Raw genomic sequence first — 25,311 nt, forward strand, 5'->3', positions numbered from 1 at the left:
GAAGATTTTCAACCCAGCCGGGAATTGAAGCCGGGATTCCGTGATCCAGACGTAGCGACGCTAGCCGCTAGACCACGAGTTGCGGACGCATTGCAATGGGAACTGTACGTAATGAACAATGAAGAGTCGGTTATCTCGCAAGAAACCATTGCTCACAGGGGCACATAGAGACGACAACACCAGAGTTTATCGGCCTGTAAGAAAATGTGACTGGTTTTGTGAACGTTCCCCCGTCCTATTGCATTTCGACTGGTCTGCAGAATCACTTGCCTTGAACCACATCAACAATCTGTGCGACTCGTCGGAAGAGCAAGTAAAACGCCGACATCAACATCCCCCCCTCCCCCCCCCCCCCCCCAATCTGGTGGAACTGCGGGATCAAATCCTCAGCGAGTGGCTTAACCTGAATTCAACGTACATGCACAACCTTTTGGACTCAATTCCTAATGAATCCAGGCGGTTATCAAGTCCAGTCAGAATTACACGGTATTAAATGATGCTTGTAATGATTTTTCTAGAGGTGACTTACTTTCGGGTTGGTGAGCTTACTACCCCAGAAGGGCCGTCGCCCGTGGGGCCGTGCATATTTTGATATTTTGAGCAGCTGTTCAACTCTATGACGACGTGTCTGGACACGACCATCGACGTCGTGTAACAAACCAGCCGACGTAACCAGCCGACGCTTATCCGTTGATCCACAAGCCAGTACCGATGACCTCGGTTTCCCAGGCTATAGACACGGTTTCCCAGGTAGATGCCGTGTTTCTTGACTTCCGCAAGGCGTTCGATACAGTTCCCCACAGTCGTTTAATGAACAAAGTAAGAGCATACGGACTATCAGACCAATTGTGTGATTGGATTGAAGAGTTCCTAGATAACAGACTGCAGCATGTCATTCTCAATGGAGAGAAGTCTTCCGAAGTAAGAGCGATTTCAGGTGTGCCACAGGGGAGTGTCGAAGGACCATTGCTATTTACAATATACATAAATGACCTGGTAAATGACATCTGAAGTTCACCGAGGCTCTTTGCGGATGATGCTGTGGTATATCGAGAAGTTGTAACAATGGAAAATTGTACTGAAATGCAGGAGGATCTGCAGCGAATTGACGCATGGCGCAGGGAATGGCAATTGAGTCTCAATGTAGACAAGTGTAATGGTAGTGGTGGTTAGAGTTTAACGTCCCGTCGACAACGAGGTCATTAGAGACGGAGCTCATGCTCGGGTTAGGGAAGGAAATCGGCCGTGCCCTTTCAAAGGAACCATCCCGGCATTTGCCTGAAGCGATTTAGGGAAATCACGGAAAACCTAAATCAGGATGGCTGGAGACGGGACTGAATCGTCGTCCTCCCGAATGCGCAAATGTAATGTGCTGCGAATATATAGAAAGAAAGATCCCTTACCATTTTTCTACAATATAGCAGGTCAGCAACTGGAAGCAGTTAATTCCATAAATTATCTGGGAGTACGCATTAGGAATGATTTAAAATGGAATGATCATATAAAGTTGATCTTCGGTAAAGCAGATGCCAGACTGAGATTCATTGGAAGAATCCTAAGGAAATGCAATCCGAAAACAAATGAAGTAGGTTACAGTACGCTTGTTTGCCCACTGCTTGAATACTGCTCAGCAGTGTGGGATCTGTACCAGATAGGGTTGATAGAAGAGATAGAGAAGATCCAACGGAGAGCAGCGCGCTTCGTTACAGGATCATTTAGTAATCGCGGAAGCGTTACGGAGATGATAGATAAACTCCAGTGGAAGACTCTGCAGGAGAGACGCTCAGTAGCTCGGTACGGGCTTTTGTTGAAGTTTCGAGGACATACCTTCATCGAGGAGTCAAGAAGTATATTACAACCTCCTACGTGTATCTCGCGAAGAGACCATGAGGATAAAATCAGAGAGATTAGAGCCCACACAGAGGCGTACCGACAATCCTTCTTTCCACGAACAATACGAGACTGGAATAGAAGGGAGAACCGATAGAGGTACTCAAGGTACCCTCCGACACACACCGTCAGGTGGCTTGCGTAGTATGGATGTAGATGTAGATGAAGAACTCACTGCAGTCGCAACTGACGATGTCGTTGGGTCAACACGGGGACGCGGAGGTGTCCCCTGCTGTGGAACCTCATCTTCAACAATGTGCGGTGAACAATGTACTCCGAAACACTGCCACTGTACTGGTTTCACCATCCTTCAAACAATTTCCATAGAGGTTCACAACAGTAGGACGTGAACAGCTGGCCAGCCAAGCCGTCTCCCAGATGTTCATTCCGAGGTGCTGAGCCATAAAATTTGCCCTTTTCCAAAGTCGGTTATGTCAGGATATTTCCCCATTTCTATTAATTATTTATCCCTGGTACATGTAAACATTACAGTTACGAGATATCTAGTACAGTAACACAGTAACGATGTATTTAGGGGTGTTCATGAAACAACATCGTCACCCGCCAGGGTAGCCGAGAACGGTAATGCTCAGCGAGTGGACTTGGGTAGGCGCGTTGGCCCCGGATCGAATCCGCCCAGCGGGTTAACGACGAGGATCAGTTTTCCACATCCTGCTAGGTGAATACCGGGCTGATCCCCATGTTCCGCCTCAGTTCCACGACTAACAAACATTTACAGATGTTAGCACTGTTTCATGGCTTAGACTGGACGCAGTCACTACTTACGTCCCTGGGGGTTTGAGGTGGGGCAGGAAGGGCATCCGGCCATCCTCTGCAACTGACACTGCCAAATCCGTAACAACACGGTCGACCCCGCATTGAAGCGGGACACGACCCAAAAAAAGAAAGAAACAAATGGATGAACATCGTAGCTCTGCATGTCATATAGAGGAGGCAGACAGAAAAGATACGAACACGATGAACAAATCTGAAGACATGTGCGTAAAAACGGGCTAACCCTAAAAAATAAAGCTTAGAAATAAGTGTTGCCATCTGTTGCTGGGTACGGGAACTATCAAAATTGACATGATATATAGGGGTGAGACCAATGTTAATGTAAACGCTTAGAGGTAAGTGAATTTTGATAGTTCCCGTACTCAGCAACAGATGGCAACACTTGTCTCTGAGCTTTTACATTTATCCCGTTTTTCCGCGCATCTCTTCAGTTATAACCATAGCAAATAGGCAATTTCGACTTCTCTTGAACTCAATCAGAGCATTCCACCAATCCACATTAGCATTAGTTGTATAATATGGGGCGAGCTTTTTGGCTCATAGTTTGCAGCCTGTGAAGCCAGTCAGGAAAGTTCAGTGAGGGGTATGAACCATGAATTTACTTTCAAAATCTTTTCTTAAAGAATTTACTTTATTTACTAGCGATTCATCAAGAACATTAACACATTTAATCGCACTAGGTGAGCGTGGAAGTAGTTGCCAGGGAGTAACTGATGAAAATGATGTAACCTTTAACAAATGGGAATTTTATTCATAAAAGCCTTTTCAAAAACAGATTTAAAATTTATAAGCAGAAAAGCACCCTCGAAATGTCAAGTTACAATTTTATTTAGAGGCAGAAAGAACAATATGGATAGTATAAGCCTTCGGGCTGAGAAGCTTCCACTCACTTTCAACACGGCCGTAGTCACGACCGTTTACAACGACCTCTGAAAAGCTACACTGGTGCAAATCTGCAACACACCAGATTACTTTAAACTAAAAATTTCAACAACTCACACAAACACATTAACGATACACCCCGTAAGGGGGATGGAAATCGTACACAGACACGCTAAGAAATTATTTTCCACCGAAAGTGCAATTTGTTTTTAAAAGGACTCTTACGGTGTAAGGGTGGCAACTTTATAAAAATGACCATTTAAATAAAACCCATGAAATTCAGGAACATAAAATGTACAACGTGCTCTACATTACACATATATACCACCTCGCAAGACGATAGGCAAGATAAAAACATATTTCAGGAATTCGGCCTTTACACCTAATGGAGTTAGGGAAAGGGGAGCATTTTATTGGTTAAAAAAAAGGCAATCAATGATAATACGAAAGATACTTAGAACTAAAGGCAGTACAGGAAACTTAATACAAGATCGCATATTGCAGCTGTGGGAAAATGAATGGGATTCTTCAGGCACCAGAAGGATGACATACGAATTTCTCCTTACGTCGCCGGCCGCGGTGGCCGTGCGGTTCTAGGCACTTCAGTCCGGAACCGCGTGACTGCTACGGTCGCAGGTTCGAATCCTGCCTCGGGCATGGATGTGTGTGATGTCCTTAGGTTAGTTAAGTAGTTCTAAGTTCTAGGGGACTGATGACTTCAGATGTTGAGTCCCATAGTGCTCAGAGCCATTTGAACCATTTTTTTCTCCTTACGTCAGCAGAAGACTGGAAATGAGTGTTCTTATACATTACTTGACTGGCTCTGGCCCATATGCTACATACCTGTCCCAAATCAAAAGGCAGAGTAATGACAGCCGTGCCTGCGGCATTGTGGGCACTCGAGAGCACAATCGTAGGACCGTGGCCGTACGAAAGTGTAGCGGGTAAGCCGGCCGCGGTGGACGAGCGGTTCTAGGCGCTACAGTCTGGAACCGAGCGACCGCTATGGTTGCAGGCTCGAAACCTACCTCGGCCATGGATGTGTGTAATGTCCTAAGGTTAGTTAGGTTTAAGTAGTTCTAAGTTCTAGGGGACTGATGACCTCAGAAGTTAAGTCCCATAGTGCTCAGAGCCATTTGAACTATTTTTTTGTAGAGGGTAATGATCGTCAGGCGTTATTTATTAATTTATTTATTCTTCATAGTTACAGCCGATTATCTGTAAAGCTGAAATAGGCCATGCAAATCACATTTCCTCGGATAGCAATAAATTATCTATTAATTATTTATTTCTGATACTTAATTTTAAAAAAGGATAGAAAAACTGGAACTACTTCTACTACTACAAAGCTATATTAAAACCCTTGATCAATTACCCAGCTACTAATCTACTACAAACACTACAGAATTTGTTCTCTATCTGTTCATTTATTTTGGTGCATTTAACTCGTAGGTGGTTGTCTACACTACTTGATTCGCCCTCATACTACGGCGATCAACAGCCACAGTCTGCTGAGTTCCTTGGATGTCGGGCATCACGTCAGTAGCATTTCCACTATAACAAATAATTCCACCCATCACTGTTACTTGGTAAAGGCCGCACTTCCATTATCACTTGCACCAGCGCAATGTAGATTCTTGGGAAACTATTTCATTCGGTGGTCGCCGACCTTAATTCTCTCCATCTGCAGAGAATGTTGTCTGGCATCGATTGCCGCACGATGGCTTATGGTTGAATGCCTCGTTTACCTCTTCCTCGGCCTCCCTGGATACTACGGCTGCATATCTTCCAAGATGCGCCGCGTCGACTCGTTCCCATTAGGCATTAACGACGCTGGGTACCAGTGCTGCACTGAGCAGAGCGTCAACCTCACGCACCTTGGACGATACCACAGCCGCAGTATCTTGGAAAGCCAAGGAAGACTTCACGAGTCACTCAAGCGCCCGGCAGTACGTTGCCATTCCGGCTAGACGAGATACTCTACAGATGGAGAGGAGGCAACTGAGGTCGGCGACCTCTGACTGAAATGGTTTCTCAAGAATCTAGATTCCTCTGGTGCAGATGATGACGGAAATGTGAATTCTAAGACGTTACAGTGAACAACTGAATTGATTGTTAAGTGGCAACGCTGCTGGCGTGCTGCCCCGAAGTCCAAGGAATCCAGCAGACAATGGCTTTTGGCCAGGGGCATTATGAGGGCGGATCCAGCAGCGGAAACAGATAGCAACAGTTTACACTTAGGTTCTTCTTCTTCTTCCGTGTCCGGATGCACCAATTATATCTTCCCTTTCCAGTAATTAGAAACGTAGATTGCTTTGTCATTAACTTTCAAAATATCATCTTTAGTGCATGTTGTAGTCATATCTGGGCAGATCAGTAGGTGGTCCAAGTCCTGTATTGCTCCGCATTCACATCTATCGCTATCACTGTAGCCCCATTTAAATAGGTTTGATTTGCACCCAGTTACTCCAGTGCGCAGCCGGTTTAATGACCTCCAAGCTGTAAAAGGTAGTTGAAATCCTGCAGATCCCTCCTCAAGTAGTTCCATTGTGGAGTGTGGCACCATTTCTTCCCAGAGAGATAGCCGCCTTGCGACGGGCTTGGTGGCGAGCTCTTCAGTAGTTTCAATGAAACTCCTGCGGGTTTTCAGCCGGACACGTTGTTTTCGGTGCATATGCATCGGGTGTCGAGGATCATTCTTTTGTTTTGATCTTTCGATCTCGGCGGCTACTTGTCTGCGGGTAGTGGGTGGTGCTATGCCTATGACGGGGTAAATGATGTCTGTGGGAGTTGGTTTGAGGCATCCTGTGGCAATACGTACAGTTTTGTTTACGGCGACGTCAACTTGCTTAGCGTGGGCAGAGTTCCTCCAAACTGGCGCCGCATATTCCGCTGCTGAGATACTCAGCACCAGACCCATGGTGCGCAAAACATGTGGTTGAGCTCCCCACGATGAACCTGTTAGCTTCCGCAGTATGTTGTTCCTGGCAAAGACCTTTTTTTTTAGTGTTGTGGCAGTGCTGCTTAAAAGTAAGTGCTCTGTCCAATGTTACTATGTTACTCCCAGGTATTTTGGGCTGTTTGTATGTTTCAGCTCTTCCCCTTGCCACATGACTCGGAGTTTCCGTTTGGCTTGTTTGTTCCTAAGATGGAAGGCGGATACTTGTGATTTACTAGGGTTTGGTTTGAGATTATTGCCGTCGTAATAGGTAGCAAGTTCTGTTAAGGCTCCTGTGAGGATCACTTAGGTGACAAAGGTCATGGTGTAGCGATACGCACATATAAAGATAGCGGTAGCACCGCGTGCACAAGGTATAAAACGTCACTGCATTGGTGTAGTGATGTTTGGAGACAAATGGTCCAAATGGCTCTAAACACTATGGGACTTAATATCTGAGGTCATCAGTCCCCTAGACTTAGAACTAATTAAACCTAACTAACCTAAGGACATCACATACATCCATGCCCGAGGCAGGATTCGAACCTGCGACCGTAGCAGCAGTGCGGTTCCGGACTGAAGCGCCTACAACCGCTCAGTCATAAGGGCCGGCATTTGGAGACAGACGCATTTCGGAAATTGTAAATAATAGATTTCAGCTATCAGTTGCCCTTTTTAAATTTTATTGGCATTTCTAGATTTCGGCTAGGAACTAGCCATTCTCAATGCACTATCATTTTTGACCAATGCACGTAATGCCTGTGGATGAAGTCCGACCGAAAGGCATTACATGCATTGATCAAAAATGATAGTGCATTGAGAATGGCTAGTTCCTAGCTGAAATCTAGATCTGCCAATAAAATTTAGGCTCTGAGCACTATGGGACTTAACATCTGCGGTCATCAGTCCCCTAGAACTTAGAACTACTTAAACCTAACTAACCTAAGGACATCACACACATCCATGCCCTAGGCAGCATTCGAACCTGCGACCGTAGCAGTCGCGCGGTTCCGGACTGAGCGCCTAGAACCGCTAGACCAACGCGGCCGGCAATAAAATTTAAAAAGGACGACTGATAGCTGAAATCTGTTATTTACAAGTCAATAACAGTCGCTGAGTGCAACAGCCTTCTGAATGGAAGGTAACCTCATGATTTCGGAAATTGTTAGAGAATTCAGTATACAGAGATACACAGTGTCAAGAGTGCATGGACAACGCAGTGGCTGGCGGCCTTCACTGAATGAGAGCAGCTGTCTTTGCGTAGAGTTGTCAGTGATAACAGACAAGCAACACGTCAATGTGAGACGTACGAAGATTGTATCCTTTGGGACAGTGCGGTGAAATCTGACGTTAATGGGCTATCGCAGCAGATGAGAGATACGAGTGCTTTTGTCAACATAACGACATCGCCTGCCTCGCCTCTCCCGGTGTTGTGACCATATCGGTTGGACCCTAGATGATTGGAAACCCGTGACGTAATCAGTTGGTAAGAGCTGATGGTAGGGTTCGAACGTGGCGCAAAACCAACGAAGCCATGGACCTAAGTTGTCAACAAGGCACTGTGCAAGTTGGTGGTGGCTCCGTAATGGTGTGAGCTGTGTTTACATGGAATGGTCCAACTGAACCGATAGTTAACAGGAAATGGTTATGTTCATCTGCTTGGAGATCACTTGCAGCCATTCATGGACTTCATGTTCCCAAGTATGTCGTCGGGCCACAACTGTTCACAACTGAAGAACATTCTGGACAATTGGAGCGAATGATTCGGCCAGACAGATCGCCCGACATCAATCCCATCGAACATTTATGTGAAATAATCGAGAAATCAGTTTGTATACAACATCCTGCACAAGCAACACTCTCTCAGAGTTACGGAGATCTGATCGAGCTGCAGCACTACGCCAGGCAGAAGGAGGTCCAACATGAGGTTAAAAGGTATCCCACGACTTTCGTTACCTCAGTATAGATGCACCTTAATCAATAGAACAGAGTGTCAGCCCCGGTAGCTGAGTGGTCAGCGTGACAGACTGTCAGTCCTAAGGGCCCGGGTTCGATTTCCGGCAGGGTCGGAGATTTTCTCCGCTCAGGAACTGGGTGTTGTGTTGTCCTAATCATCATCATTTCATCCCCATCGACGCGCAGGTCGCCGAAGTGGCGTCAAATCGAAAGAACGGTCTACCCGACGGGAGGCCCTAGCCACACGACATTTCCATTTCCAATAGAACAGAGTTGTAGCACTAAAGTAGTATTAATACAAAGGGCGTTCCAAAGTTTTACACAGTCGTCCCTAATTTTTTTATTTTTTTGCAGGAGAACAATGAAATTTTTTGTGAACATACTTCGAACATTTAGCTATACATTGAGCCTACTCAATATAGTCTCCATCAGCTGCAGTGCATCTGGCCCAAAGTTCTTTCCATGATGTAAATGCACTTTGGTAAACCTCTGGGGATTGACTTTTACGCCATCCCTTGACACATGAAATAAGGTCTTTCTCACTATCAAATGTTTTACCCCGCAGGTGGGCCTTCAGACGACCAAAGAGGTAAAAATCAGACGGAGCCAAGTCCGGACTGTAGAGAGGATGAGGACAATTTTCCAACCCATTTTGCTGATTTTTCTCCTGCGTCATAATGGCTGTACGGGTTTGGCATTGTCATGGTGTAGTCTGATGAGCTGACCCCAAAGCTGTGGTCTGAAGGTCTTGATGGCACGTCGCAGCTTGTCCAATGACAAACAGTAACGGTCCCGGCTAATTGTGGAGCCAGGCTCCAAAAAGTCAATGAAAAGGACACTGATCCCAGAAGAAGGAGGCCATCACCTTTCGGCCTGCTGTTCGTGAAAGTCTTGGTTTCTTCTTCCGAGGGGAACCCGGATGACGCCACTCCATGGACTGAGTTTTGTTCTCACGTTCGGACAAAAACAACAATGTTTCGTCCTGGCTAATGAAGCCGTCAAAACACTGTTTCCACTCTTCAGTAAAGGTCTTCATGAGACACTCGCACACATTCTTCCTCATAGTTTTCATTTCTCTAGTCAATAATCTAGGCGCCCAACGTGCACAGAATTTTCTGTACCCTAGTTACTGTACCAGTGATACCACACTAGCCAATGACAAACGAACCATTTCAGCAAGCTATCGTGTCGTCAAATATGTCATTTTAAATTATCTGATCTATGGTCTCCTTATTCACATCACTCACTGCCGTCGATGGCCTACCGCATCGTGGATTGTCCAGTAGACAGAAATCAGATTCTTTAAACCTCTGCAACCATCGCTAGATACTGCTGCGATCCACTGTGTCCTCCCCATAAACAGGGAGCAACTTGCTGTGAATCGATGCGGCAGAGTCATCGCCAGTCTTGAAGAGGAACTCCATCACCGACCATTGTCGCAACCTGACATCTACTACACGATCCATTATGGCTCACCTGTAAATAAAAGAAAATACTTTTATATACCAACTTATAGTTAAACGTTCCAAGTATTTTCACAAAAAATTTCATTCTCCTCCTGCAAAAATTAAAAAAATTAGAGACGACTCTGCAAAACTTTTTGAACGCCCTTTGTAGTTGACTGATTCGTTAAGATTTTTTAAACTGAAGTTTTGTAACGGTAGAAAAAAACTGTACTAGTATCATTTTTGTAGAATTAGCATTTTTAAAATAATTATAAGTGCCATAAACAAATAGTTAATACATATATTTAGTACCATCTACAAAAATGTTACTGCATGGCCTATGTCAGCTTTCTACACAACAGGCTGTAATGTGAAGAAAAGGAATGAATAAATTCCCCATTTGCGCCTCGTATCCCTACTCGAATGGTTTTCCATTTACCTCTACTCCGCTTAAGTACTTTCTTTACCGTACCGTACCACGTGCCGGGCGCTATTCAGTCTCGCCGTCGACAGTGATAACAACGTTTCAGCCCACCAGTGTGTCTGTCTGTGCTCTCGGGCGCTAGTCGCAGTGGGCTGCTGAGATGTTGCATGTCGCTGGACGCGACCTTCCTCAGTCTATGGCTTCCTTATTCACACGGCACTAATGGGCACTCAACCAACACGAGCAGAAATATCGCAGGTGATAGTCTGTGATCCTGCCGCTGTCGAATTCCACTTCGTGCTCGTAGGCATTTCTCTTTTATACACCATCTTGCCACATACAACCCACATTCAAATGCGATTTCTGTATGAGAAACACGCTACGAAATTTGTCGTTACGTGCCGAATTAAGATGGCGTAAATCCTACTTGCTTGTGCCGTTGTGCTAGAATACTAATCCTGTGCATATCCAAGCATTGATGTCAATGTGTCATTTGTTGCATGCATGCCACGGTGTTGCGGCTTTACAGAGTCCTGTCACATTAACGTGACCACCAACTATGTTCGGCGTTAATATACAATAACCACTCGCTGACCGCGGGTGTCACCACTAGCAGTGGAAGTTATACAGAGTGAAAAGTATTTAAACCGACAAACTTTGGGAGGTTGTAGGGGACACCAAAACAGATATTTTTCCCTAACGTCATTTTTTCCTATGATGAGTATTTAAACCAGCAGAGGAAGATTTCTATGGCGGCAAATCAACAAACACTTTTCCATTTTTTTAATGACCTAAGGACAACAGATTAACACAACCCAGTGTCAATCACAGCAGATTTTCAAAAATGCGTCCATTGACACGTAAACAAAGGTTACACCGTCGGATCATGTTCTGTCCGACGCGGGCAAAAACCCCAGGAGTATCCTGAATTGTTCCTGCTGCTGCTAGTATCCGGGCAACCAGATCCTCTTCTGACGCAACAGGAGTTGCAGAAACAAGGTTTCGCATCTCTCCCCACACAACAAAGTCCAGAGGGGACATATCTGGGGATCGAGCAGGTCATGGTACAGGATCACCTATGCCAATCTACGTTTTTGGGAACCGTGGGTCCAGGAATCGACGCACACGACTACTGAAATGTGCCGGCGCCCCGTCATATTGGAACCACATGCGTTGTCTTTTAGGGAGCGGGACGTCTTTCAGAAATTCTGGCAATGCTCTGGCGAGAAAATTGTAATACTGCCTGCCATTTAATGGCCTAGGTAGCAGATACGGCCCAATTAAACAGTCCCCAGCAACACCGACCCACACATTAACGAAGAACCGCACTTGATGAGCGCTAGTAACTGTGGCATGTGGGTTATCCCCACTCCAAACATACGAATTGTAAATGTTGATGACTCCATCACGTCCGAACGTTGCTTCATCGGTAAACAACACAAAGGATCGAAATGTAGGATGCATTTCACACTGTTCCAGGTACCACTGCGAAAACTGGGTGGATAATCAACTGGTTCCAGGTTGCGTAAGTGCAATGGACATAACAATTGCTCTCGAAGGACTGTTATTACATTCGGCTGATTCGTCCCCATGTTACGTGCAATTTTACGAATGCTGATTGAAGGCTCCCGCTCCACATGCTGCAAGACAGCTCCCTCAAATTGCAGCGTGCTACCGTGCCACGGCGTCCCTGTCCAGGTAATCTGCTAAATGACCCGGTCTGACGCGGACGTTGGTACACAGCAGGAAAGGTCGTATGATGCGGGATACGGCGATTAGGATATTGTTGTTGATAAACCCGCTGTGCAGCTCGTCCGTTGTGGTGCGCTACGTAGTACGTACCAACCATATCAGTTTACTCACTCCTGGTGTATCGCTCGACTAGTAAACAGAGACAATCCACTACTACACTGGTGGACAGCAGTTGCCTACAACTGAAGAGCTTAATACGACCTCTAACAACTGAAGAGTGTAATACGGCCTCCACCGGTTTAAATAATCCTCATAGGAAAAAAATGACATTAGGGAAAAATATTTGTTTTGATGTCCCCTACAAACTCCCAGAGTTTGTCGGTTTAAATACTTTTCACCCCGTAGAAAGCACCTTGGGGGGCGCGGAATGCAGCGCAGTCGAAATGGAGCGAATTATCTGGCGTCCAAAAGGGCAAGATCAGTGGATTTAGGGACAAGGGTGGAAGCATTTCCAAAACGGCAAGGTACATAAACTGTTTGCCTGCTGCAGTGGTTAAAGCATACTGTGCATGGCAAAACGGCGCTATTCAAAACCATAGCTGAGGCAACTGTGGTGAACCACAGGCTATAGATGACAAGACAGCTGCAGTGATGTGTATGGGGAAATAGACGAGCAGCTGTCGACGAACTGATCACTCAAGGGGCTTCAACAGTGCCACATAAACGGCCTTTCAGCAGACGTTATTGCCAGTGCTCTGGGTGCAACTGGCTGCATGTAGTGGCACATGTCGGCACGAATGACGCCTGCCGCTTGGGTTCTGAGGCCATCCTCGGCTCCTTTCGGCGGCTGGCTGATTTGGTGAAGGCAACTAGCAAGCACGCGGGTCGCAGGCTAAGCTGTCTATTTGTAGCACCGTACCCAGGGTTGATTGCGGTCCTCTGGTTTGGAGCAGGGTGGAAGGTCTAAACCAAAGGCTCAAACGGCTCTGCGACGGTATCGGATACGAATGACTCTCAGCTATCGGGTGCATAGATGTAGGGTTCCCCTTAATAGGTCAGGCGTGCACTACACACAGGAAGCGGATACTAGGGTAGCGGAGTACGTGTGGTGTCCACATGGGCTTTTTTAGGTTAGAGAACACCTCTCTTGGGATCAAAGACGATTTGCCTGCTAAATCAGCCACATCGGCCTCAGAGAATCTTGATCCTCGCAGGTCAGAGATACGAGGGTTGGAACTTTAATAGTGGCAACTATTTATTTACAGCTTGTACAAAATAGAGACGTGTTTCAAAGTTTTACTGACCTTCAAAGTAGTCACCAGCATTGTGTATAACCCGTTGACAGCGATGTGGAAGTCGTAGGATACTCTTAGCAGTACCAGTTGTGTTGACAGTTCGAGCGGCGCGGTCTATTGCACGACGAATGTGTAGCAGTTCTGAAGCGAATGCCGTGAAGTGTTTCCTTCAGTTTAGAAATCCAGCTGAAGTCACGAGGGCTTAAGTCAGGGGAGTGCAGTATAGCACTTAGCTGCCCCATCAGTCAAACAAATCAATAATAGCTTTCACTGTAAGTGCCTGAGCACTGTCCTGCAGAATGATGGTCAGGTCATGCAGAAAGTGTCACCGCTTCTGTCTCTATGCTGTTCATTTTTGGAACACAACCAACGAGCAGCTTAGAGACAGAAGTGATGACACTTTCTGCAGGATCTATCATTTTGCAGGAGAATGCTCAAGCACGTACAGTGCAAGCTGTTACTGAATTGTTTGACTGATGGAGCTGCTAAGTGCTATACCACCTACTGCGCTCCCCTGACTTAAGCCCTCGTAAGTTCAACTCGATTTCTAAACTGAAGCATTCCCTTCAGAACTGCAACAAATTCGTCAACACAACTGGCACTGCTAAGAGTATCCTACGACTTCCACAACGCTGGCAACCGGTTAAACACAATGCTGGTGAATACTTTGAAGGTCAGCAAAACTTTGAAACACGTATCTATTTTGTGCGAGCTGTAAAGTTCCAACCATATTAGCAAAGATTAATATGATTTTAGTAAACTGCAGGAGCATCCAAGGAAAGGTCCCAGAACTAATATCGCTTATTGAAGGCTATAATGCACAGATAGTATTGGGAACAGAAAGGTGGTAGAAACCAGACGTCAATGACAACGAAATCCTAACTTCAGATTGGAATGTTTATCGTAAGGCTAGGTTAGTCGCCAATCGTGACTGCGTGTTTATTGCAATAAAAAATTTGATAAAATTTAGCGAGATTATCACGGATTCCGAATGTGAATTAACCTTGGTGAAACTGATTATCAAAGAACGGTCTTAAAGACCACCTGGGTCAGGATCTGTAGTTGTAGAGCGGTTCAGATTGAATATCATTAGTAATTTTCCTCATGATGCCGTTGTAATAGGGGTTGACCTCAACTTGCTAGCTATAGGATTGGGAGTGTTATGCCATAAAAGACTGTGCCAGATTGGCATTGTTCTGGATGTCTTGTCCGAAAATTACCTTGAGCAAATAGAGACCAGCTCGAGAAAGTAACGTCTTAGACCTCCTGGCAACAAACAGACCTGAATTTATCGAATCAGCTAACGTAGAGGAAGGTATCAGCGATCACAAGGCTGTGGCAGCATCTATGACGACGTGTCCTACAAGGAATACTAAGAAAGGTAGGAAGATATATTTGCTCAGAAAGGGTGACAGGATATAAACTTCAGAATATCTCAGCAGTCAGCATCAAATATTCGGTGACGAGGACGAAGATATGGAGAACAAATGGAAAAAAATTCAAAAGCATCGTTCAAAATGCCCTAACAAGTATGTTCCGAGTAAGGTTTTAAGGGGAAAGATCTACCATGGTTTAATAGTCTTGTTACAAAAGCGCTACGTAAACAAAGAGCACTTCATATCAGATTCAAGAGAAGTAAGAGCCTAGCTGACAAACAAAAGCTGAACGAAGCGCAAATGAGCGTAAGGAGAGCAATGAGAAAAGCGTTAAATGATTTTGAAACTAAGACGTTGTCACCCGACCTGAGTAAAAACCCTAAGAGATTTTGGTCGTATGTAAAATCAGTAAGTGGGTCAAAATCATCTATTCATTCCCTCAGCGGCCTCTACCGGCACCGAAACGGAAGATAACAGAGAGAAGGTCGAAATACTGAATTCGGTCTTCCGAAGTTGTTTCACCGCGGAAGATCGTAACACTGTCCCTCCTTCCAATCGTCGTACGAGCGTCGAGATGGCCGATATTGAGACAACCGATCGCGGAACTGAAAAGCAGCTACAATCGCTTAGTAGTGGAAAGGCTTCAGGACCAGATGAGATACCTATAAGATTCTCTAAACATGATGCGAAAGAACTAGATCCCCTTCTAGCAGTAATTTGTCGTAGATCGCTTGAGCAACGAAAGGTACTCGTACCTAACGGCTGGAAAAAAAACGCAGGTCACCCCCGTTTTTAAGAAGGGCCGTAAGACAGATTCACCCAATTATAGACCTATATCGTTGACGTCAATCTGCTGTAGAATTATGGAACATGTTTTATGCTCAAGAATTATGACGTTTTTGAAAATGAACATCTCCTCTATGAAAATCAAAATGGATTCCGCAAACAGAGATCCTGCGAAACTCAGCTCACTCTGTTCCTCCATGAGACCCACAGCGCAGTGGACAACGGCGCTCAGGCTGATGCTGTGCTCCTTGATTTCAGTAAGGCATTTCACACCACCCTGCACTGCCGTTTAATGATATAAATACGAGATTACGGAGTATCGGAGCAGACTTGCGGTTGTATTCAAGAATTTCTTGCAGATAGAACTCGACACGTCGCTCTTAACAGAACAAAGTCGACAGATGTAAAGGTGGTATTCGGAGCATCACAGGGAAGTGTGATAGGACCATTGATGTTTACAGGGTATATAAATGATCTAGTAGAAGGCAGCGGATTCTCTTTAAGGCTATCCGCACATGATGCAGTTGTCTATACCGAAGCAGCAACGCCAGAAGATAGTAAGAAGTTGCAGAACGACCTCCAGAGGCTCTGGCAGTTGACCCTGACCGTCAATAAATGTAACATATTGTACATACATAGGAAAAGAAATCTTCTACTGTCCAGATACACTATTGATGACGAACAGCTGGAGACAACGTCTTCCCTAAAATATCTAGGCCTAACTATCCAGAGCGACCGTAAGTGGAATGACCATATAAAACAGTGCGAAAAGCAGACAGCAGACTCAGATTCATCGGAAGAATCTTAAGGAAATGAAACTCATCCACGAAAGAAGCAGCTTACAAGGCGCTTATTCGCTCGATTCTTGAGTATTGCTCATCTATCTGGTATCCCTATCAGGTAGGACTGATAGAGGAGATAGAGAACATCCAGCGAAGAGCGGCGCGTTTCGTCACGGATCGCTTAGCTGGCGAGAGTGTTACGGAGAAGCTATACATACTCCACTGGCAGTTGTGAATGACGTAGAGATTTACTATTGAATTTCGGGACAGCACTTTTCGGGAGGAGTTGGACGACATATAACTTCCCCCCCCCCCCCCGCCCCCCCCCCCTCCATACACACACACATACATCTCGCGTATTGACCACGAGGAGAAAATTCTAGAAATTAGAGACAACACAGAGGCTTACCAACAATCATTCTTCCCATGCATTATTCACGAGTGGAACCATTAGGTGGCTTGCGGATTACGATGTAGATCTAGATGTAGAATGGCGTGGAACGACTGATTCTCGAAGGGACAGTGGATCAACACATCTATCCTTGGGGACAATTTCCACCGCCACATGCAATATTGTTTTTCCTTGGCACGATGGCACCTACCATCTACATCTACATACATACTCCGCAATCCAGCAAACTGTGCGTGGCGGAGGGTACCTCGTACCACAATTACCATCTTCTCTCCCTGTTCCACTCCCAAACACAACGAGGGAAAAATGACTGCCTATATGCCTCTGTACGAGCCCTAATCTCTCTTATCTTATCTTTGTGGTCTTTCCGCGAAATATAAGTTGGCGGCAGTAAAATTTTACTGCAGTCAGCCTCAAATGCTGGTTCTCTAAATTTCCTCAGTAGCGATTCACGAAAAGAACGCCTCCTTTCCTCCAGATACTCCCACCCGAGTTGCTGAAGCATTTCCGTAACACTCGCGTGATGATTAAACCTACCAGTAACAAATCTAGCATCCCGCCTCTGAATTGCTTCTATGTCCTCCTCAATTAGACCTGATAGGGATCCCAAACGCTCGAGCAGTACTCAAGAATAACTCGTATTAGTGTTTTATAAGCGGTCTCCTTTACAGATGAACCACATCTTCCCAAAATTCTACGACTATCCGACTTCCTCATAACTGCCATTACATGCTTGTCCCACTTCATATCGCTCTGCAATGTTACGCCCAAATATTTAATCGACGTGACTGTGTCAAGCGCTACACTACTAATGGAGTATTCAAACATTACGGGATTCTTTTTGCTATTCATCACACTTATCTAAGAGTTAGCTGCCATGCTTTACACAAATCACAAATCCTGTGCAAGTCATCTTTGTATCCTCCTACAGTCACTCAACGACGACACCTTCCCGTACACCACAGCATCATCAGCAAACAGCCGCACATTGCTATCCACCTTATCCAAAAGGTCATTTATGTAGATAGAAAACAACAGCGGACCTACCACACTTCCAGCAGGAAAATGTAACACAGCTCGGAGCGTACCTGCGTCATTTGAAGAGTCCCAGGATTAGTTAACTATACTCCGCTGGTCACCAAACTTCATCGATATAAACCAAGCGAGAATGTGCGCGACCACGTCAATCGCGCCATGGACGCACAGCCAAAGAAATGTAAAGCAGCCGGCCGTGCCACTGGAGTCGGATGGCCCCGCGTCCCTGTAGGCAGTTTCCAGAACGTCACTGAGTCTCGTCCTGAGCGTTTCGCAGCGGTCCGCACTGCAAAATGTGGTTATTCAGGAAAACCTCGGGTTGTCACATTAATGTGACTGGACAGTGTAATAGGCAACAGTATAGATCAGCACGAGGGATGCCCAGAAGGTAATGCACCGCAGTTTTTTTTCTTCAGCAATTCTTTATTGAACATATTGAGAATTACGCACACGAAACAATGGTGTTTCATCTACACAACCTATTTTTCCACATAATCTCCATCGCGTTCTATGACCTTCCTCCAGCGTGAAACAAGGGCGTGTATGCCCTGTCGGTACCAATCCTTGCACTGCTGGCGGAGCCAGTGCTTCACTGTGTGAATCACCTCCTCTCGTCCTCAAAATGTCTTACACGAATACGTCTGTCCTCGCGAATGACAATATCAGCTCGCTGCAACACATCAGGTGTGACACCCGCGGATGGTCTCCCCGACCGCCGCAAATGTGGAGCTCTGCCGAACCGCCTTCTGATGGCCTCACCCTCCGTGCCCGGCTACTGACTGTATTTCTGTCAACAGCAGATGCTCCATAGACTTTGTACAAGCGTTTGTGAATATTTCCCGTAGTTTCTTCCTCTGCAGTGACAAATTCAATGACTACACATTGCATCACCTACAGACGCCATTTTGAAACTGTCCTGCAGCTAAGCTATCTTTCGGAAGAGACGGAAACTTGGCGCGCTCACTCAGGAAACTTCAAATACACTACTGGCCATTACAATTGCTTAACCAAGAAGAAATGCAGATGATAAACAGGTATTCATTGGACAAATAAATTATAATAGAACTGACATGTCATTACATTTCCACGCGATTTGGGTGCATAGATCCTGAGGAATCAGTACCCAGAACAACCAACTCTGGCCGTAATAACGGCCTCGATACGCCTGGGTATTGAGTCAAACACAGCTTGGATGGCGTGTACAGGACAGCTGCCCATGCAGCTTCAACACGATACCACAGTACATCAAGAGTAGTGACTGGCGTATTGTGACGAGCCAGTTGCTCGGCCACCATTGACCAGACGTTTTCAGTAGGTGAGAGATCTGGAGAATGTACTGGCCAGGGCAGCAAACGAACATTTTCTGTATCCAGAAAGGCCCGTACAGGACCTGCAACATGCGGTCGTGCATTATCCTGCTGAAATGTTGGGTTTCGCAAGGATCGAATGAAGTGTAGAGCCACGGGTCGTAACACATCTGAAATGTAACGTCCACTGTTCAAAGTGCCGTCAATGCGAACAAGAGGTGACCGAGACGTGTAGCCAATGGCACCCCATACCATCACGCCGGGTGATGCTCCAGTATGGCGATGACGAATACACGCTTCCAATGTGCGTTCAGCGCGATGTCGCCAAACACGGATGCGACCATCATGATGCTGTAAACAGAACCTGGATTCGTCCGAAAAAATGACGTTTTGCCATTCGTGCACCCAGGTTCGTCGTTGAGTAGACCATCGCAGGCGCTCTTGTTCGTGATGCAGCGTCAAGAGTAACCGCAACCATGTTGTCCGAGCTGATAGTCCATGCTGCTGCAAACGTCGTCAAACTGTTCGTGCAGATGGTTTTTGTGTTGCAAACGCCCCCATCTGTTGACTCAGGTATCGAGACGTGGCTGCACGATCCGTTACAGCCATGCGGATAAGATGCTTGTCATCTCGACTGCTAGTGATAGGAGGCCGTTGGGATCCAGCACGGCGTTCCGTATTACCCTCCTGAATCCACCGATTCCATATTCTGCTAACAGTCATTGGATCTCGACCAACGTGAGCAGCAATGTCGCAATACGATAAACCGCAATCGCGATAGGCTACAATCCGACCTTTATCAAAGTCGGAAACGTGATGGTACGCATTTCTCCACCTTACACGAGGCATCACAACAACGCTCCACCAGGCAACGCCGGTCAACTGCTGTTTGTGTATGAGAAATCGGCTGGAAACTTTCCTCATCTCAGCACGTTGTAGGTGTCGCCAACGTTGTGTGAATGCTCTGAAAAGCTAATCATTTGCCAATCACAGCATCTTCTTCCTGTCGATTAAATTTCGAATCTGTAGCACGCCATCTTCGTGGTGTAGCAATTTTAATGGCCAGTAGTGTAATACAGACGTAACGTTTCGCATTCGAAACATTGTTTTCGGCTGAGAAAAAAAATGCGGTACAATAGTTTATGGGCAACCCTCGTATTTGTACCTGTGGGAGTTGTGCTGTACGCTACTGACGGATGCTACAGGTGCCGCCGGCGGAACTGGAGGAGATCCTGCGCAGCCATCCTGCCGTCGAGGAGGCGGCAGTGGTGGGCGTGCCTGACGAGAGGAGCGGCGAGGTGCCCCGGGCCTACGTGGTGCTCAAGAAGAAGGCCCAGCAGGTGGTCACGCCGCAGGACGTCGCCAAGTTTGTTGATGCCAAGGTAGGCCCCGCCGTCTTCAGTCTGGAGGCTCCTCTGTACAGCTCTCCCCACTAGCCTGTCCCGTACACGGCTCTACATCTGTGCACGACTGCTGCCACTTACATTCATTTCAAACTGCTCGCTGTTGTCAAGGTTTGGTCTGCCTCTACAATTGTTACCCCAGTAAAGTCTCCTCCAAGACCAAAACAAGTTGCTCTTGCTGCCACCAGGCACACATCAAGTATCGTTGGAGTGACAGGTGGTGTCTCCTCCCAAAATAAGTGTTGACGACCTCCCATCTGCAGGGTCGTTTCGAGACCATTTTTCGCAGAAGTGGTATATCATTTGGTGCCTCCACCCCCCTCCCAGACGTTAGTTGCATTTCCTTTTCCCCCTGGTAGGACCATGTCGTTCGTCGTTGTAAAGACAATTGCATTGTACTGTATTGTAGGTTAACCGGGGACCTAGAAACGGTGGAGAGACTCCGTCCCCGCCGCAGCCGCAGTGGTCCACAACCCCACGACGACTGCCGCAGTCCACTTCGCCCCTCCGCCGCCCCTACCGAACCCTGGGTTCAGCCCCCGGTGGACCACCCCCCGCCCCCCCCTCCCCCCAGTGTCACACCAGACGAGTGTAACCCCTATGTTTGCGTGGTAGAGTAATAGTGGTGTACGCGTACATGGAGAACTTGTTTGCGCAGCAATCGCCGACATAGTGTAACTGAGGCGGAATAAGGATAACCAGCCCGCATTCGCCGAGGCAGATGGAAAACCGCCTAAAAACCATCCACAGACTGGCCGGTTCACCGGACCTCGACACAAATCCGCCGGGCGGATTCGTGCCGGGAACCAGGCGCTCCTTCCCGCCCGGAAAGCGGTGCGTTAGGCCGCACGGCCAACCGGGAGGGCAAAACAGTAGTAACATTAACATCACAAAAGTACTGGACGAACGAATACGGCACAACACATTGTTATAAACAAGAGCACTCTAGGAGACGGAATAAACACTGCTTTCTGGAATCGTTCGGATGCCATTGTAGGCGATGCTACCACATTGTCGGCGATGTAACCACACTGTTCGGATGTCATTGCCGACGATGCAGTGCGGAAGGAGAGGAGGAAGGCGCTTCGGCAGGCTAGGGAGCGAAATCTGTGTCAGTACACTGTTTATTTATCAACAGTGAGCTCTGGTGAAGGGTTATGTTGCTGTGAAGTGCAGTTGCAACTTATTCGAATAAATGCCATGACGCTAATAACAAACTAGCACAATAAATTCATTTATATCTTAAAAATAAGTATCCTCCGCGCTAATTCACGCATTTCATAGGGAGGATCTGGATTTGGTTACCAATGACAGCACCAGCACAAACGGAAACGTCACTGAAACAGCGTCGGAGGAAAATATTTGCACCAAGCAGTTACCCAAACGAGATTAGTTATTTATTTATCTATAAAAATTATATAAATTCTGCTATCATAGATACAGGAGAGATCACTGAAGTATCTGCGCTAGCAGAATAGAAATGCGTGAAAAACAAGTCCGAAAACAATTTATTGGACTCATCAAAACGAAACACTAACACAATCTCCAAAAGAACAACAGGTTCGATTCGAGCTGCAGATCGTCACCAATATGTTGTTGTTGTTGTGGTCTTCAGTCCTGACACTGGTTTGATGCAGCTTTCCATGCTACTCTATTCTGTGCAAGCTTCTTCAACTCCAAGCACTTACTGCAACCTACATCCTTCTGAATTTGCTTAGTGTATTCATCTCTTGGTCTCCCTCTACGATTTTTACCCTCCACACTGCCCTCCAATGCTAAATTTGTGATCCCCTGATGCCTCAGAACATGTCCCACCAAACGGTCCCTTCTTCTTGTCAAGTTTTGCCACAAACTCCTCTTCTCCCCAATTCTATTCAATACCTCCTCATTAGTTACGTGATCTACCCATCTAATCTTCAGCATTCTTCTGTAGCACCACATTTCGAAAGATTCTATTCTCTTCTTGTCCAAACTATTTATCGTCCTTGTTTCACTTCCATACATGGCTACACTCCAAACAAATACCTTCAGAAACGACTTCCTGACACTTAAATCTATACTCGATGTTAACAAATTTCTCTTCTTCAGAAACGCTTTCCTTGCCATTGCCAGCCTACATTTTATATCCTCTCTACTTCGACCATCATCAGTTATTTTGCTCCCCAAATAGCAAAACTCCTTTACTACTTTAAGTGTCTCATTTCCTACTCTAATTCCCTCAGCATCACCCGACTTAATTCGACTACATTCCATTATCCTCGTTTTGCTTTTGTTGATATTCATCTTATACCCTCCTTTCAAAACACTGTCCATTTCGTTCAACTGCTCTTCCAAATCCTTTGCTGTCTCTGACAGAATTACAATGTCATCGGCAAATCTCAAAGTTTTTATTTCTTCTCCATGGGTTTTAATACCTACACCAAATTTTTCTTTTGTTTCCTTTAGCGCTTGCTCAATATACAGATTGAACAACATTCGGGAGAGGCTACAACCCTGTCTCACTCCCTTCCCAACCACTGCTTCCCTTTCATGTCCCTCGACTCTTATAACTGCCATCTGGTTTCTGTACAAATTGTAAATAGCCTTTCGCTCCCTGTATTTTACCCTTGCCACCTTTAGAATGTAAAAGAGAGTATTCCAGTCAACATTGTCAAAAGCTTTCTCTAAGTCTACAAATGCTAGAAACGTAGGTTTGCCTTTCCTTAATCTTTCTTCTAAGATAAGTCGTAAGGCCAGTATTGCCTCACGGGTTCCAACATACCACCAATATAAAATAGCAAATAATAATAGAAAAGACCCGACTCTTCACGGGGAGAGATCACTATCAAACAATTCTACAACGTCAAGATGTTCGTCGACTATACCAAGTCCATCTGCAAGAAAGCGACCAGCTAGGAGAGGCGTCTAGCCACGGCTGCCAGAGTGGCAACTTGTGTACTTTCAAGCGGTGCGTCGAACTGCCCTTTTCCGGCTGTTCGCCACCCTATAATGCCCGTTTGGCGGACGTATCTGCCGGAACTATTTCCGATCGCGTTCCTGGGCTAGCTGCGACCTCTGGTGAAGCTGTTCTGCAGGCTCTGCGAACGGGTAGCGGTCCCTGGCGGCCGTTGGTGGAGACCCGGTGTTGTGTTGTGGCCGCTGGTAAATATTTGTGTTGGCAACACAGACGACATACCGGGTGATCAAAAAATCAGTATAAATTTGAAAACTGAATCAATCACAGAATAGAGAGGTACACATTGACACACATGCTTGGTATGACAAGGGGTTTTATTAGAACCAAAAAAATAGAAAAGTTCAAAAATGTCTGACAGATGGCACTTCATCTGATCAGAATAGCAATAATTAGCATAACAAAGCAAGACAAAGCAAAGATGATGTTCTTTACAGGAAATGCTCAATATGTCCACCATCATTCCTCAACAATGGCTGTAGTCGAGGAATAATGATGTGAACAGCACTGTAAAGCATGTCCGGAGTTAAGGAGAGGCATTGGCGTCGGATGTTGTCTTTCAGCATTCCTAGAGATGTCAGTCGATCACAATACACTTGCTACTTCAGGTAACCCCAAAGCCAATAATCGCACGGACTGAGGTCTAAGGACCTGGGAGGTGAAGCATGACGAAAGTGGCGGCTGAGAACACGATCACCACCAAACGACGTGCGCAATAGATCTTCCACGCGTCTAGCAATATGGGGTGGAGCGCCATCCTGCATAAACATCGTACGTTCCAGCAGGCGTTTATCAGCCAGGCTGGGGATGATGCGATTCTGTAACATATCGGCGTACCTCTCACCCATCACAGTAGCAGTTTTGCTGTCCTGTGCCATGTGTCGGACATTTTGTGAACTTTGTTTTTTTTCGGTTCTAATAAAACCCCATGTCATTGCAAGCATGTGTGTCAATTTTTACCCCTCTATCTACATTATTCCGTGGTTTATTAAGTTTTCAAATTTATACTAACTTTTTGATCAACCTTTAGGTTTCCCTGGTGAATATACACCCTGTCATGCAGGCATCCCGTGTTGGTTGGCCGTGAAGCGGGATGCCGAAGTAGCAGGCGCTGCGACGTCTGAAGTGGGCGGCCACAGCAATCACAGTTTACCAATAAAACCTGAAACGTGTGACGTTGACAAACACAACAGCTTTCCAGTAAACAAAGGTCAGGAAACAAGCTGTGTCCGCGAGATAATTGCCAGTGTGTGGTTACGATCCCTGCTGATTGCAGTACGAAACAATGTCTTAGTAACTTACATACGTATGAGGGGCGTTCAAAAGAATAGGTACGAGACAATAATGTGGGTATAATTCTAGCCTTTCGTCAAAAGTAATCAGAAGCTTACGCACAACTATGCCACTGTTACCCGAGGCAAAGAATTCCCTGCTCCCAGAATTCCAGTGGCTGTGACAGAAGCGAATCATCCACTGTGTCCTTCAGTTCGTCTTCCAAGTTAAGGCGCTTCCCTTTGAGATGTGTGTTTTTTTTTTTTAGCTGACCAAGTTGCAGGGTGACATGTTTGGGCTGTAGGGCGGATACACAAGCTGCTCTCAATTTAACTTGGCCATTACTCTTTGTGAGACCTCGGAGACATGAGGACGCGCATTGTCGTGGATCAGAATCACTCCCTCCGTGGGCAGCCCAGGTCGTTTGCTCTTTATGGACTTGTGTAGGCTGCTGAGTCTCAAAGTACACGTTATTCTTAACGATTTTTCCGTGCTCAGGGAATTCGATAAGAATCGGACGCAGGACGTTCGAAAAAGACGGCAGGCATCACCTCGCGTGCTGAGGTACAGCTTTGCAATCAAAAAGTAAACGGACACTACATTCATGTCCTCAGATGTCTGACTCACTACATTATGTCAAAGTGGCACATGCAAACTTCAACCAGTCT

General features: G+C 46.0%; 1 protein-coding gene across 2 annotated transcripts in view; it reads left to right on the forward strand.

Moving 5' to 3' along the window:
• LOC124550982 (4-coumarate--CoA ligase 2-like) overlaps window positions 1-25,311 on the forward strand; it is a 272,580-nt gene that overhangs the window by 243,943 nt on the left and 3,326 nt on the right. For both annotated transcript variants that reach the window (XM_047125802.1, XM_047125803.1), the window contains exon 10: window positions 20,221-20,397. In XM_047125802.1, coding sequence (XP_046981758.1) covers window positions 20,221-20,397 — 177 coding nt within the window. The remainder of the gene's footprint in view (window positions 1-20,220; window positions 20,398-25,311) is intronic.

This window comes from Schistocerca americana, chromosome 9 (genome assembly GCF_021461395.2).
Source record: "Schistocerca americana isolate TAMUIC-IGC-003095 chromosome 9, iqSchAmer2.1, whole genome shotgun sequence".
Classification (NCBI taxonomy): domain Eukaryota; kingdom Metazoa; phylum Arthropoda; class Insecta; order Orthoptera; family Acrididae; genus Schistocerca; species Schistocerca americana.